The 14,124-nt window shown below is 39.6% G+C and overlaps 1 protein-coding gene across 12 annotated transcripts in view; it reads left to right on the forward strand.

Moving 5' to 3' along the window:
* The first annotated feature begins 285 nt into the window (after nucleotides 1-285).
* Nucleotides 286-14,124, forward strand: part of DDX60 (DExD/H-box helicase 60) — a 50,359-nt gene continuing 36,520 nt past the window's right edge. For 8 of the 12 annotated variants that reach the window (XR_012673519.1, XR_012673520.1, XR_012673521.1 and 5 more), the window contains exons 1-13: nucleotides 286-409; nucleotides 848-904; nucleotides 2,184-2,552; nucleotides 2,686-2,755; nucleotides 3,946-4,123; nucleotides 4,266-4,607; nucleotides 5,101-5,208; nucleotides 6,734-6,895; nucleotides 7,795-7,953; nucleotides 8,438-8,579; nucleotides 9,723-9,884; nucleotides 11,310-11,412; nucleotides 12,141-12,256. Coding sequence is in view for 8 of the 12 variants with exons in the window: in XM_075149370.1 (XP_075005471.1) it covers nucleotides 2,198-2,552; nucleotides 2,686-2,755; nucleotides 3,946-4,123; nucleotides 4,266-4,607; nucleotides 5,101-5,208; nucleotides 6,734-6,895; nucleotides 7,795-7,953; nucleotides 8,438-8,579; nucleotides 9,723-9,884; nucleotides 11,310-11,412; nucleotides 12,141-12,256 (1,897 nt within the window). In the remaining 4 variants the exon portion in view is untranslated. Of the gene's footprint in view, nucleotides 410-468; nucleotides 905-1,579; nucleotides 1,926-2,183; nucleotides 2,553-2,685; nucleotides 2,756-3,945; nucleotides 4,124-4,265; nucleotides 4,608-5,100; nucleotides 5,209-6,733; nucleotides 6,896-7,794; nucleotides 7,954-8,437; nucleotides 8,580-9,722; nucleotides 9,885-11,309; nucleotides 11,413-12,140; nucleotides 12,257-14,124 lie in introns of those variants that run through there. The other 4 variants (XM_075149372.1, XM_075149374.1, XM_075149373.1 and 1 more) reach the window with 4 other exon arrangements.

Raw genomic sequence — 14,124 nt, forward strand, 5'->3', positions numbered from 1 at the left:
GAAGACTAGATTCTGGTGAAAAAAGGGACGGAAATAGGAATTAATATTTTCTGCACTGTATATGCAACCTGCATTAACAACATCCTTCAGCAATGCAGGCTTAATGGCTCTTGGACCGTTCGCTGAAGCCACCATGACTGAAGAGCACAATTTAATGGAAGCTGGGAAGTACTGGTGATAACTTCGCAGTGCCGCGTGCAGGGACGCAAATCTCCCGCCACCTCTGAAACGAAACCGGAACTCTGCGGCCGCGCTGCGCCGGGAATGGAAACCGAAAGCTGTGGGGACGGGCTGCGGCGGCGGGGCCCGACCGCGGGACCGCCTGCCGGCGGCGCCTTAAAGGCCGGGGTGGCGACGGAGCCAGGCTGAGCGGCGGAGCCGGCGACGGCGGCGGCGGTGGTAGCGGCAGGTGCTGCCCGGGCCGGGGCTTTGTTAGAAGTTGTGGTTAGGGTTGCCGCTGGGCCTGGGGCTTAGTTCTGGGGGGGCTGTGGTTCGGTTTAGGCATGGTGCTGGAGCTGGGGTTTGCATTGGGGTTGCAGTTGGTTTAGGGCTGGATGATGTGGCTGGACAGCCTGCAGGGGGACGTTCGGGACTTTGAGGGCAGCAAGGGAGCACCCTCCAGGGTGGAGGGGCAGCGAGGCTGCTAGCAGGGTGTCCAAGCCACCTGGTTGCCTCTGCCCACACTGTAGCCCCACGCACCTCAGATGTCAGTGGGTGCACTGCAGAAAAGCACCAATGTAGCAAAGTATTTAAGCCTTTTTTTGGAAAGGAAATAGAGTAGTCCATACATGAGTATGTACAGATACAGTTTTGCTTTCTTTGAGAACGGCTGACTTTACATTTTCAGATACGGAAAGTCACGCTTGCTTAGGAGATTGCTCAAGTACTGATGGCCATTTTCTAGGTAAGCAACAATTTCAGCGTGCAAAAATACATGATTCATCCCAGAATGGTGTTGTCAAGCCTTTGATATACCTTTTTCAATTTAGATAAGAAAAATCTCCGGTTTATTGCTGCCTTGTCAAAAAGTATGTACGCAGGTACACAAAAGGTGACTTTATGTAGCTCTATGTATATAAATAGCTTACATTTCGAGAAAATAGGTATTAAAGTTCAACTCTAAAGTTACGTTAAGCACACCACTGTAATATAGCACACTATGTATACAGTATTTTACACGTAGATAATAGAAATGTATTTTTGTTTCTTTTTTCTGCAACTTCACTTGCTAGGAGTTTAAACTAATGCAAGGTGAAAATCAAAAAGAAAATTTCAACTTAGTTTTGAGTTATTTGTGAAATTTGAAAAATGGAGGTTGCACTTTAGTTTCTTCTGTTAGTTTTTTAAGAAAGGTTATAAGACTAAAAATGAAAGATGAAAGAGTCCTTTTACGGTCTCAGGAAAATGAAGGATAACCATATCTAAGGCATATGAATATTGCAATGGCAAATACTGCAACAATAAATACTGCGTGAGGCTGCTACCTGAATGGAAACTAGAGAAAACTAAGTTCAGAAGAACTGTGATGATGTGGTAGGGAGTGTTCAGGGTTATCCCAAGCTGCTTGTTTGGTCTTTAGCTCAAACGAATTGAACATCGTGACCTCGTAAAGTGGGGAGTTACCCTAACCATTACAGTTATATGCTCACTCAAGATTTGAGAATTCTACCCCTGAAAAAGAAGAAGAAAAAAGCTAAAACTGAATGAAAAAGTGGGATTGATACCAAACCATGATTGCCCCCATCATGCAATGAAGATGTTGTAGTGTGCCTACTTGTGACTGGACTAGCATGAGTGGTGTGGGTACAAGTCACTTGAACCAGGAAACGTGGATCATTCCTTGGAGCGTGCCATGTAGATATAACTAATATAGCAAATTATTACTAACCCCCCCCAGGGGTCCCTTTAAGCAAAGCGCAAAACAGGTAAGTAATGCTCCTCTTTAGTAAACTTTAAGAAAGACAAAAGCTGATGTTTTCCTTATAGTTCATAAAAATATTTATTGATTTTAAAATGAAATATGTCTCACAGGGATGTTCACAAAATGCTTTCTGATTTTTTGTAAAGTTTTATTCCAATGTGATTATGAAGTAGATAATTTAATAGTTGAAGCCTCAGAGCATACCATATTTCCTGAAAATTATCTCTTGATTACTTAGATTTTTTTTTTTTTTGGATGCCAGAATCAAGATCTGTGATGGATTCTGCAGATCATTTCAAGAAAGTCGTTCATAATGATGCAAATGAGAATGCTAGTAATGATGATAAAGATAGTGAGTATAGCGACAGTGAGAAAATAGGCTTCATTCCAACAAAGGAGGATGAAGGGAGTACAAGTGACAGTGATGAGGAGGATGAGATCAGTGATAAAGCGGAAGCAGCTGTTATGCAGATGCTTAAAGAAGAGGAAGATAAAGAAAAAGAAGCGGAAGACCCAGATTACAGTAACGCTTATAGTATCTCGACCACTGAAGAAGTGACACAGCAGGCATCACAAACCGAAAGCAAGGACTTCAGAGTTCTCCAGTGCGAACATGATTCCCAAAGCCCTGGTGAGGAGCTGTTATTAACTTATGCTCGTGTCTGTGGCTTTTATTGCAGTGTCTTACCTTTTGGCTCTTTTGTAATAATTGGTAAGCTATGGTTATATGGTTCTATCAATAACCATGTATGTGGTTATTTTAGAAATAAGAAAACATCTTGAATTTCTGAAGAAGTTGAGGCTATACCTTTGGGAATCTCTGTCAAGAGCTCAGTAAGTACAGTGGGGTTCATGGAAAGAAATTTAATAAATGATAATAAAAATAGTTTCTTTGAACTAAGTAGACATCACAGTGTAGTACCCCTTAGAGAAAGAAGCTATGTGGTTGTCACCTAGGTTTGTGGAAAACCAGAAGATCTAAGGCATGCTTAGGATTTTATACTTCCTCCAGCCACATGAAGGAAGATTCCTAATATAATAGAAAGTCTGTCTACACGTTTTAGGAACTACAATTTTAACTATTGCTCCTTATTCTTTTTCAAATTCTTTGTCGTGCTTTTTTTGAGCATGTTTCCTCACATGTTTTAAGGCTACTACTTTTACAGCATTTAAAACAGTTTTCCTACAAAATTTTCCTTTCCATCTGTATCTTCTGTGTTTTTGCACGTCAGTTCTCATGCATCATCATCTCATCTCCGGATTCTGATTCCTTTCCCTGCTTGATATGGAAAAGGATTAACAATAGTGCTGTTCACATTGACAGTGAAGTGTCTTCTCTGCATTCTGGAGATGACATGCTAAAGAGATTAGTATTAATTAAAGCAGACAATTTAAATGTGTAAGACAGAAGTTTACATAGTTTTTGTTCATGGAACGCTACTCATTGCATCAGGTAACAAACTGGACCTGTAAACCAGAGGCTATTGACCCCAGCCAGAAAGGAAAGCTGGGTCTTCCCAGGTGTGGATCTAAGGTGATGTGTATCAGGCATTTTTGACAGCCTTGGATGAAGGAGGTGGTTGTCATTGTCGTGATAGTTGTTGATAATCCACTTGCTATTTTTAGCTGGAAACTCAGGCAGGAAGGCTTTCAAAATATATTTTGTGGTTATCTCCTGTGGGTTATTTCTTATGGAACACATAACACTTTCTGCATAAGCAGACATGGACAAGAGGTGACATGTAAGTCACAGAAGCCTCAGATGCTACAAAAGTATCCGGAGCTGTAAAGGAGACAATTGCTAATACATTCAATAACTGAAAGGATTGCAAGCTACTTAGGACTAACCTTAGATCCAAGAAAGATGGTTTACTATTGATTTAATTTATACATTTAATGTTTAGTTGATATAATTAACAAAATAATTTATTTTAAAATCTATTAGTAAGCAAATTTCTTCTGTCCCATGTCCCAGCTTTTCTTGGAGTAATGTTATGTACATGCTATTTCTCCTTTTCTTTCAGGTATGTCAGTCTGTTAAAAGACTTTGTTGAGTCTGAATTCTTTGTGATAGATGGGGATTCCTTACTACTTATGTTTTTAGATGAGGAAACACAATATCTAAACTTCTTTTACCAAATTGAATGCTTCCTGCGGGATTTCACTGAAAAAGGAGCAAAATACGTCATTGTCTTCTTCAAGGTACTGAACAAGTAACACTTGTTTGCTGTTTAAACCTCTGCACTCCTTCAAAACCAACTGCTCAGTTCTAATCAGGATTAGGAAACTGTTCATTGTGTTAACAAATGTAACTGAATAATTTCCTTGTTTTTATTTCCCACAGGATGCAGAACAGATGTACTTTCCGTATCCTCATTTTCTTTTCTTACGTACTGCATTAATAGAACACCTGAGGCATAACACAGGCACCATTGTTCATACAGAATTTTCCAATTGTTTATCATCCAAATGGGAGATTTTCCTGAAGAAAAGCTATCCTTACTTCATCATCGTATCTGACGTAGGACTGACCTCTCTCCAAACAGACTATTTATCTACTTTAATTGCTCATTCATTGTCAGAGAAAATCAACATTGTGCTTGCTTCAGGACAGGAGTATGATATTCTTCGAGTTTATGGATATCATGTTCAGAGTGTGTATAAACACAGATTATTTTTTCGAAAGGTAAGTTACACAACTTTGTTGTTGGTTTGCAATAATGGTGTTAGTTCTACTTAGCAGATTTAATTAAAATATCTCAACATGAGTATAATATTTTACATATTAAAATCATAAAGCACTGATACGTGGCTCATTTTATGTATCTTTAATCTACTGGCCTTCAAATCCTTAACGGCAAGCATTGTGATTGGTGGCAAATTCCTGCCCTGTTCTCTATAGTCTCATTTCAAATCCTTTTTCACTTAAGATATGGTAGTCTCAAATACAGCCTTCCCCATATCTTCAGTATCACGTGTTTTAGTTGACTTGTAATATGCCAGACAAGAGTAGCATTTAGGCCAGGGATGTGATTTTTAAAGGAGGTTTATTTAGAATAGATGCTTCTTGGAGGCTGAGGATTGTTATATATCTGAATGGTTTCTGTCTGTGGCTAGTAGTCCCTGATGCATTATATCTATTGACTTTTGCATATAACTTTGACTTCTGGACTTCTTAGTATGAAAAAGAACTGCGATATGCCTGTGAAAACCTGGTCAGGTACAAAGAACCATTCATGTGTCTGTATGAACATCTCAAGCTGAGCCTGAAAAGCATACAAAAAGAGGTAATTGGATCTCTTTGATATTTTTTCTTTTTTCTCCTCAGGTTGACTGTTTTCCTCCATTCCTTTACCTGAAATTCTTTCCTAGCCAGAACTGGGGGCTCTCTTCCTTATCCTGGAGTGATACCCTGAGTCTGAGAAGGCTCACTCTTCACAGCAGCTTGAAGCTGTTTTTTTCTTTAAGTTCACTGAAGTAGGATGGTTCAGCCGGAAGCTGATCAGTGGGATGCCACTTAAGGGATGTTTCCATCTTGGCGACTGCCTTTATCTTGTAGAAGATGGGAACCTGCCCATTCAGCAGAAAACACCATCTGTGGCATAAATCCACGCTTAGCCGCCGGGGGGGCCTGCAGCTACTACCCTCCGCGCGCGCTGTGGCCATTGCCTCACCCCGAGGGCAGCAGCTGGCTCCTGGGGGTGGGTGTGGGAGGGTACGGTCAGCAGCGGCGGGCGAGAGTCGGTGCTGCTGCCAGCAGCAACCTCGTCTGTAGAGACGTCTCAAAATCTAAACCTCTCTGCTGTAGCTGCCAAGGCTTGCACACTCTGTTAACTATTAAAAGTATTCACAATCTGGGAATTTTTTTTTTTAAGAGCTTGATTACAGTTGCAAGGTCTGTGCTTGCATGATTAAAGCGATGGATTCGTTAATCTCATTTTACAATATTTTAACCTTAAAAATTCGGTATTTTTATGTATATTTTATGCCTTTATTGCCTAATATACCCCTGTCATTTTCCTGAGCGTTAAGTTACACTGCAGTGTTGTGACTGTACTTCTGCTCCTGCGGAGAAGAGCAGCAAGGCTTCCGTGGACTTCAGTGGGAATGATACTGGTCCGGCAAGCTGATTTTTTTTTTCAGTCCAGGAAAAAAAACGGTGTTACTTAGAAAACATTTTAAAGTCAGTAGAAACACAGCTGCCTGGCTACTGCTAATATTTTGTTTTATTATGATTGTCTTTCCTGAGGCAAGTTCAGTAATTAGATACCCCAGGAGCAGAAAAACATCAGGGCACAGCGAGGGCAGGCGGCTGCTCCCCTGGGGCCCGGGCCGTGGGGGCTCCCCTGGAAGCAGCAGGGCAGGGCCTGGTAGCCAGGGCCTGTCCCACTGCCCCAGCCAGGGGCAGGGCAGCCGAGGGGCAGCTGCAACCCTGGGCATCAGGCACCTCCCTGGGAACGGGCCGAGGCCCGACTGGGTTGTCAGCCTGCTGGGCTGTGGGGAGCTGGAGACTGGCACTGCTGCAGCATCGCTCGGGCAGGGACTGACGGCCCCGAGGGACTGAAGGGGGGCCCTGGGCAGGTGGGGGCAGGCCCCAGGGTTTGGACAGCGACAGTCAGGGCTGTTGGTGCCCTCAGGGACATGCCAAAGAAGAGCTATTTTGACTAATGATTGTACCCACGTTTTCTTCTGTAGTTTTCATATCCTTTTTTTTCCTTCTCTGATGGAACTCTGTAAAGGATAGGACTTGTCCTTTTTTTGTAATTTTTATTATAGTGGTCATTTGTGCTATTCATAATGTTATGACTACAGGTTCACCAGACTCTCTGTCTGTTGAAACAACTGTGGCCTGAAGGATCTGACATTCGGTGTGTGGTCTGTGTTCTTGCTTGTGCCGTGGGATTAAAAATATACAGCAGCATGTTGGAAAATGCAGATACTTCCAAGGGAGCAAAGACAGAGCAATCAGCAAGAGTAAGAATTTTTAAAATATATTTTCAGCACAGTGACCATAAACATTTTGCTAACAGGAGAGATGGCTGTCCTTCTAGATGCCAAGCTGAAGAGAGGCCCTGCTGCTTACTTTGTTACTGCACTCTGTAGGCGGTCTGGTTCAGATAATTACTGTGGCCACAGCTTTTCCAAAGGAGCATGGTCTCTCTGTGGGTGGCACTGTGCCCCCTGCCACAGTGGCTATTCCTTAGGATTTACCTTAGGACCAATTACTTCCATAGGAAGTTTTACCTTAGGAGGTAGTTGCACTCATTATTTTTCTTTTCCCTAACATTCAGTGGCATACTAGCTTTTACAGAAGAATACACTTTTCCTCAAGTTAGCAAGACATTTCAGAAAAAAGATTTCTTTCTAGATGCGGTCATGACATCATTTTTGTGACCATACTACAAGCCTTATATTTTCATCAAGTTAACACAGATGCAATATATCAGTAATATTTTATGAGACACATATTCAGTGGACTACAGGACAGCTGTATTTCTGTACAGACTTTGCTGTGCAGTTGAGAAAAGAGCATAGGCCTATATCTAGATATTAACTTTTCCTCTTAAAATAATAACATTTCTAGCCAGACACACTGACAATTGTTTTTAAGTTTTGTCTTGATTTTCATAGTCATATTCTTTCTGGAAAAGAGATTTTTTTTTTACATTATAACTGATCCGCATCTACCAGCGCTACAAGAATGTTCGCTTTGCAGTAAGTGTATCCGCAAGTAATTACAATGCACAAATTGTTTAAATAGATCAAAATTATTAGCTGCTTTAACAAAGTGCAAACCACTGAATTAAGCACAGGTGAACACAATTATTTTACTGAAGGACGTGGTCAACTTTTTATCTGTCATCTCTCAACAGGGAAGAAGTAAACCCCTATCTCCAGAAGAAGCAGCTGACCTCTGTAGAATGCAATGTCTTACAGTGGCTTTTCTTCTTCATATGCCTCTTTCACAGAGAGCTCAGATTAGGATCATGAAATCCTGCTGGACTAAGCAAGTTTCACCATTAATAAAAATGGTATGTGTAGCACTGTCTTACTTCCCCTGTCAGCAGGTGCAATTATCATTTCAGTTTTCATTTTCCTTTATATACTACTTTAGTCATCTGATGAGATCAAAGAACGTAATGTACCTGCTGGAAACAAACCTTAGCTGGTTCAGGAATCTTCAGCCACAAATCAGTGGGGCTAAGCGAATGTTTGGGGCAATATGTCTATACTTGACCTCTTCCTAGACATCTCCAGTTAGCCAGCGTTAGTGTTAGGTGACTGGGCTAGATGGACCTTTTGGTCTCATCCAGTATGGGAAGTTTGGTGGCAGGTCTTTTTATTGTTTGAAGTTGGTTATTACAGTGAAGGCAGTTTCCTGATCACAGAGAAGTCAAGTAACTGTGTTGTTTTTCATGTCAATAAAATCTGTGGTAGTTAACCTTGCTTTGAAGGTGCTTTGATCCCTCCACATGAAAAGGTGCTCCATAAGAATTGTTTGCTTTATTTTAACAGCAACAATTGTGTACGCATTTTGCTCTGACACAGCTAAGTGATACAAATGATTGGAAATTGGATTTAACTTACCTGCCTGACTTAAATGATGATTCACTGCTCATAAATCTTGCACATTACTATGAGGTCGAATACACTAAAGGTATTTATCTTGTTGAACAGTTTGCTTTCTTACATTTCTAACTTTATTAAGCTGCAAAATGAGAACGAAACTGCTTGTACAACCAGAAATGAGCACAATTTTCTAATTACCCATATAATAATAGATACATTTCATGGAATAATAGGGAAACTTTTTTGTATAGCCAAGTCTAGAAAATCACATGTGAAAGTGTCTTTCACCAATACTCGTTCAGAATACTTTACCATGTTATATCTTTCATGTGCCACCTGTACTTATGCAAAGGAAGAGTGATATAGCATAGGTAGTAAGAGCTCTCTGTCACTGTTATTTGGTATGCCAAACTGTTTGGTTTTTAGCCAGTTTTCTATCCATTTCATTTTGTCTTAGTGCAACACAGTCAGAATGGAAACTAGATTCGATCCCTAATGTCACTGTGATGTTGGATAATATTTTTAATTTCGGATGAGGTTGATTCAGACAAAATCATGTATTGTCTTGTAAATACATGAATTTAGGAACTGGAGCTTTAAGAACACCATCAGATGTGTTAAGATTCACAAAAAGTTACAAAAGCTGACAGAGCAAGAAAGTATGGAAAAAGATTTGTAGCAAATGTTCTTTCAGGGTAATTCTGTTTACCTGAAATCCTGTGCCATGAGTCTGTTTGTCTGATAGTAAACCAGAACACTTTCTTTATGAATCTAGTCACAAGGTGTCCTGTATGTACCTCAGTAAAGCAAGTGTAGAGGAATTTTTAAAGGAAATATAAATTAGGAATATGAAACATTTATTTTTATAATAATACCTGTTATTGGGCACTAAAAAGAAAATTCTCAATTCAAGATCCTACCTTGCAGGAGGTGAAGGTGAGAGAAACTCTTCTTTAGCTGCGGAGCTTGCAGACTTCCACAGACAGTCTAAATCTGGTGTTCTTTCCAAAATACATCTCAGTACATTTAGTTATTTATACCGTGGGCTATTAAAACTGTGAATGTACAACGTTCTGTCCTAATTTGTTCTAATGACCAAAAACTTTGGCTGGGATTGAAATCTTTGTGCCTGATGCTGCATAGGTGAATAGGTAGGTTCTGTTTGAGGAAACTTTTAATTTTAAAGCTTTGGGTTTTTTTTTCTTTCTTTCTTTCCTCCCTCCCTGCACAGGATTAGAGTTCAAAAAGGAATTGGGGAAAGAAGTGGAGAATGAATACCAATGTTTATGGGACACTGTAACAAAATTGGCTGTGAAATACAGTTTTGGAGATGCTTTCCCAATACGAAAGACGTCCCAACTATTTCTTGAACAGGAACAGACATTATTTAGAGGTACTGACAACTCCACAAATTAGAGAGTTAGAAGCATGATTTTCATTACTATCACTAAAAGTTCCAGGAGTAGTGATCTGATTTTATCCTGATCACAAATCTAATCCATGCTTTATGGATTCTCTCCTCCTTCCTTTCAACTCACTAGCAAAACTCACAGCTGATGCCAAAGTAAGTCTGACGTCTTTCACCTTACGGGTGAAATTCTGACTCCACTGTAGACAGCACAAGCATTGTTATTGACTTCAGTAGGAATTGGGTTTAGTTCCATGATTGCTAGCCCAAATCTATTGTATGTACTGTAAAAACCATGATGATTAGTGTAATACAAATAATAGTAAAAAGCATAATAATTACTCATAATTAAAGTATCGATTACACTGCAGGAAGACTGTCTCTGAAGAACATCTTTGTACACGTTGACATAAGATTATGCAAGTATTGGACATGGGAGCAGCAAATTAAGTGAAATACAGAATAGTTGCCCAAACGGTAGAGGGTCCAGCCATCACTGTAGCTCACATTGCAATCCTTGAAGGTTGTAGAAATGTGACTCGCCCGTAAGTGTCTTAAATTACACCATCATCCTGTTTAGTAGCCCGTAATTGGGGAAGTGCATAGTTGGCTTAGAGATTATTTATTTTCTTCCTTCACTTTCAAGACCTGTTCTGAATATCTGAAAGGAGTAGGTAGAGATTTTTGCCTGGTATCTGACATTTCTTGAGAACCAGTTTTGTTACAACCTTCAAATGTTTGTTTTAAACCTATCAAACTGTATAAATCTTTAGAAGAGACAGTTGGTAAGAAGTTCAGTAAAAGCTGGAATATAATTCTACTTAAGTTTGTGAGTGTTCTTCAGCTGGCTTCAAAGATGTCAAGTGGGCAAAGTGGGCTCTAGTGGGCAAAAAAAGACAGTTCTTTGTTATCTGTGGGATATTAAGGCATCTTCTGGCACAGCATTTGTGTTGTCTACTTCTGTATCTCCTTTGGAGACCTTGAAGACTGAAGTTGTGGTTAGACTTCAAACATAGGAAGGATGCACAATGTTACATGTCATCTTTAGTCATCTAACATAAATGCAGTTGAAAGTGCATATTTAGGAGACTGTGGTCTTTATGGAATGAGTGCAGGAAAGCAGATGCCTGTGAGCTGGGATGGGTTGTAGCATTCAAAAAATTAGTGTAGGTGTCTAAAATGGATTATGAGAATATCTACTCGGAAGCAATAATGATGTCTACTTCATTATTCTTCCCATGCTGGAAAAGAAACAGGAAAAAGACAACTAGTGGACTGCTGCTTACTTTTAGCAAATTTTACTTTATAGAATTTTGTTTATAATGTAACTTGACAGAATTTTCAAGTATGATATGCAATTTTATATATATTCTTAATTAAACAATATAAATTATTTTTTATACTGTAAAGACTATGAAGAAGAAATTCCTAACATTGGACTAATCTCAGTGAAATCTGATCTTGTTGAAGATTATGCTGGAGATGTTTTGAAAGACCTACCTGTTTTAGAAAGGTACATATATGAGTTTTAGTTTAATGAAATAACATTATATGGGCTTATTTTCTACTCCCCTGCACTTTACATCCATATTATGCTCAATTTGTTTAAATGTAGAAGAGCTTTTGCTATGACTGGGTAAAATTTCACATTTACATGTACTGGTGTAAATATTAACAGAAAGTTCAGAACAAGAATGGATAAGAGTCAATATATCCATAATTTCTCATACTGTTCTTTGTTTGCGTTATAGTCTCTGATTCTTATTCTACATTCTGGAACTGTTTTTCTAAGTGTACAATTTGTATTTGAAAGGCCTTATCCTAAATTGCAAAGCTCAGAATGATTTCAGGAGAAGAAAAACATGAAATAAAAACGCTGAAAAAAAAAAAGAAGAGATTATCCTTTACATTTACTCTGCTACCTGTGGAAGTGGGTTCTGTGCTGCACAATGAGTATTTTTTACCCAGTGTGCGAGTTATGTAGTTAGATTGCATTCTGTGATTAATCTGTATGAAAATAAGTGAAAAAGTGGGGGTTTACTTTGTTTATTAGTAATTTTTTTCTGAAAAACTGAGGCTATCTTCACATGCTATATTGGAGAATTAAACCCTATGTTGGTTTTCTGCCACAGTAAAACTGTGTTTTGATAAATATCCATTTTTTTGAATGTTTTGAATGTTTTGTTAGAGATGCCGGAAAACACTTTTAATTTATGCTCTGTTTAATGTTTGTATATTTAGCAATGATCCTGCAGTTACTTCACTTATTAAATACAAGGAATTTGATGAGCTTTGTCACTGGCATTCTGGCAGACCTTTAACTGAGGAATATGAGCGAGTACAGTGCAATGCTGATGGTAAGAAAAACTAACACGAAGCCCATGTGTCTATGTTGACTAGAACAGTATTGTAAAGGTTATCGTGATTTTGGAGAAGGACTTCTCATTTCAGAAAATATTTGCAGCTGTATAAATACTTGCAAACCAGAGCTCTGCAATAGCTAAGCTATACTTAAACTGATGTGCCTGTGTATTATGTGTATGCATTGTGTATTATCTTAAATAGGTCTAACGAGTATAACAGAATGAGCATTTTTGGTCAGATGTTTATGATACATTCCCTTTTGCTTGCAAAAGGCTTCACAGATTTATATAAGCAAACTGTATGTACTTGTGCAGTTTAATGTTTAAATATGTAGTTCAGATAACGCTTGGTAAGCACAAAAATCTGCTCAGATGTTTGCACAGTGCAGGCATAGCCAATCTTATCTTTTGAGAACAGAATTAAAATAAGAAGTAAAAGAAGTTGTTGTGGTTTAACCCCAGCCGGCAACTAAGCACCACACAGCCACTTGCTCACTGCCCCAGGCCCCGGCGGGATCGGGGAGAGAATCGGAAGGGTGAAACTGAGAAAACTTGTTGGTTGAGATAAAGACAGTTTAACAGGTAAAGCAAAAGCTGCACACGCAAACAAAGCAAAATGAGGAATTCTTCACTACTTCCCGTCGGCAGGCAGGTGTTTAGAGCCATCTCTAAGTAAGCAGAGCTCCATCATGTGTAACGATTACTTGGAAGGACAAATGCCATCAGTCCAAACATCCCCCCCTTCCTCCTTCTTCCCCCAGCTTTACATGCTGAGCATGACATCATAGGGTATGGAATATCCCTTTGGTCAGTTGGGGTCAGCTGTCCCAGCTGTGTCCCCTCCCAGCTTCTTGTGCCCGCCCAGCCTCCTCGCTGGTGGAGTGGGGTGAGAAGCAGAAAAGGCCTTGACTCTGCACAAGCACTGCTCAGCAGTAACGAAAACATCCCTTTGTTATCAACACTCTTTTCATTACAGATCCAAAACAGCCTCATGCAAGCTAATATGAAGAAATTTAACTCCATCCCACTAAAAAGCACAGAAGTAAACAAAAGTTGTTTGATCATAATTCTTGATGTTATGCATTATAGTCTCCTGCAAGTTTTTTCCAGTTTGAGATACAAGGAAAACAAACCGTGGACTTAGTTTTGATCTTAGATTTGCATATTTACATGAAATGAAGTATATAATACTGTATGTACCAGCAAGTACACAAAGCTTTCTCTCCAAGATGTTCCCATCATTCATTGCATCATACAGTGAATTAAACTGTGAAAAACCTACCAGGAGTTGAGAAGTCATGGATTACTGTTGGTACTTCTAGTATTGCTTATGGTTTTCATTCAGTGACTTAGAAATGTTTCTTGAGTGCGTATTTGCACCACTTGGCCTATGAAACCAGGGTTCCATCTGCTCATCTTTCTGACTGGATGATTTTTTGCATTTTTTCGTGCACTGTGATTTCAGCGGGAAGTTTGGAGACCATAACCTGCAGAATAGTAGCTAGAACACCTTCCATAATGTCGGAGTTGAAGGTTTACGTCCACTCCAGCTGAAGAGAGTGCCCTTTCTCTCCTGTGCCTTGCGTGAATACTCTGAATGCTGGCATGTGTCATCTCAGTCTTTCTTGTGAAAAAGAAAGATCTTCTGAGATGGGTCTTCACACTCAGAAACTGACTCACCATTTTGATTTTAGGGCAGAGAGAAATAGCTAGGCTTGAGTGTGGAAGTATCCATGTGCTCAGTTCGTTATCTTCCATTGGCTAGCATAAGTGTTCTTCCAGAAGCTTTATTCATGTTCTGAGGACAGTCTTGTTTTCATGGGGAAGAGATCTCTTTCTGATCATCTGAAATGCCTTTGGAA

This window comes from Calonectris borealis, chromosome 4 (assembly GCF_964195595.1).
Source record: "Calonectris borealis chromosome 4, bCalBor7.hap1.2, whole genome shotgun sequence".
Lineage (NCBI taxonomy): Eukaryota > Metazoa > Chordata > Aves > Procellariiformes > Procellariidae > Calonectris > Calonectris borealis.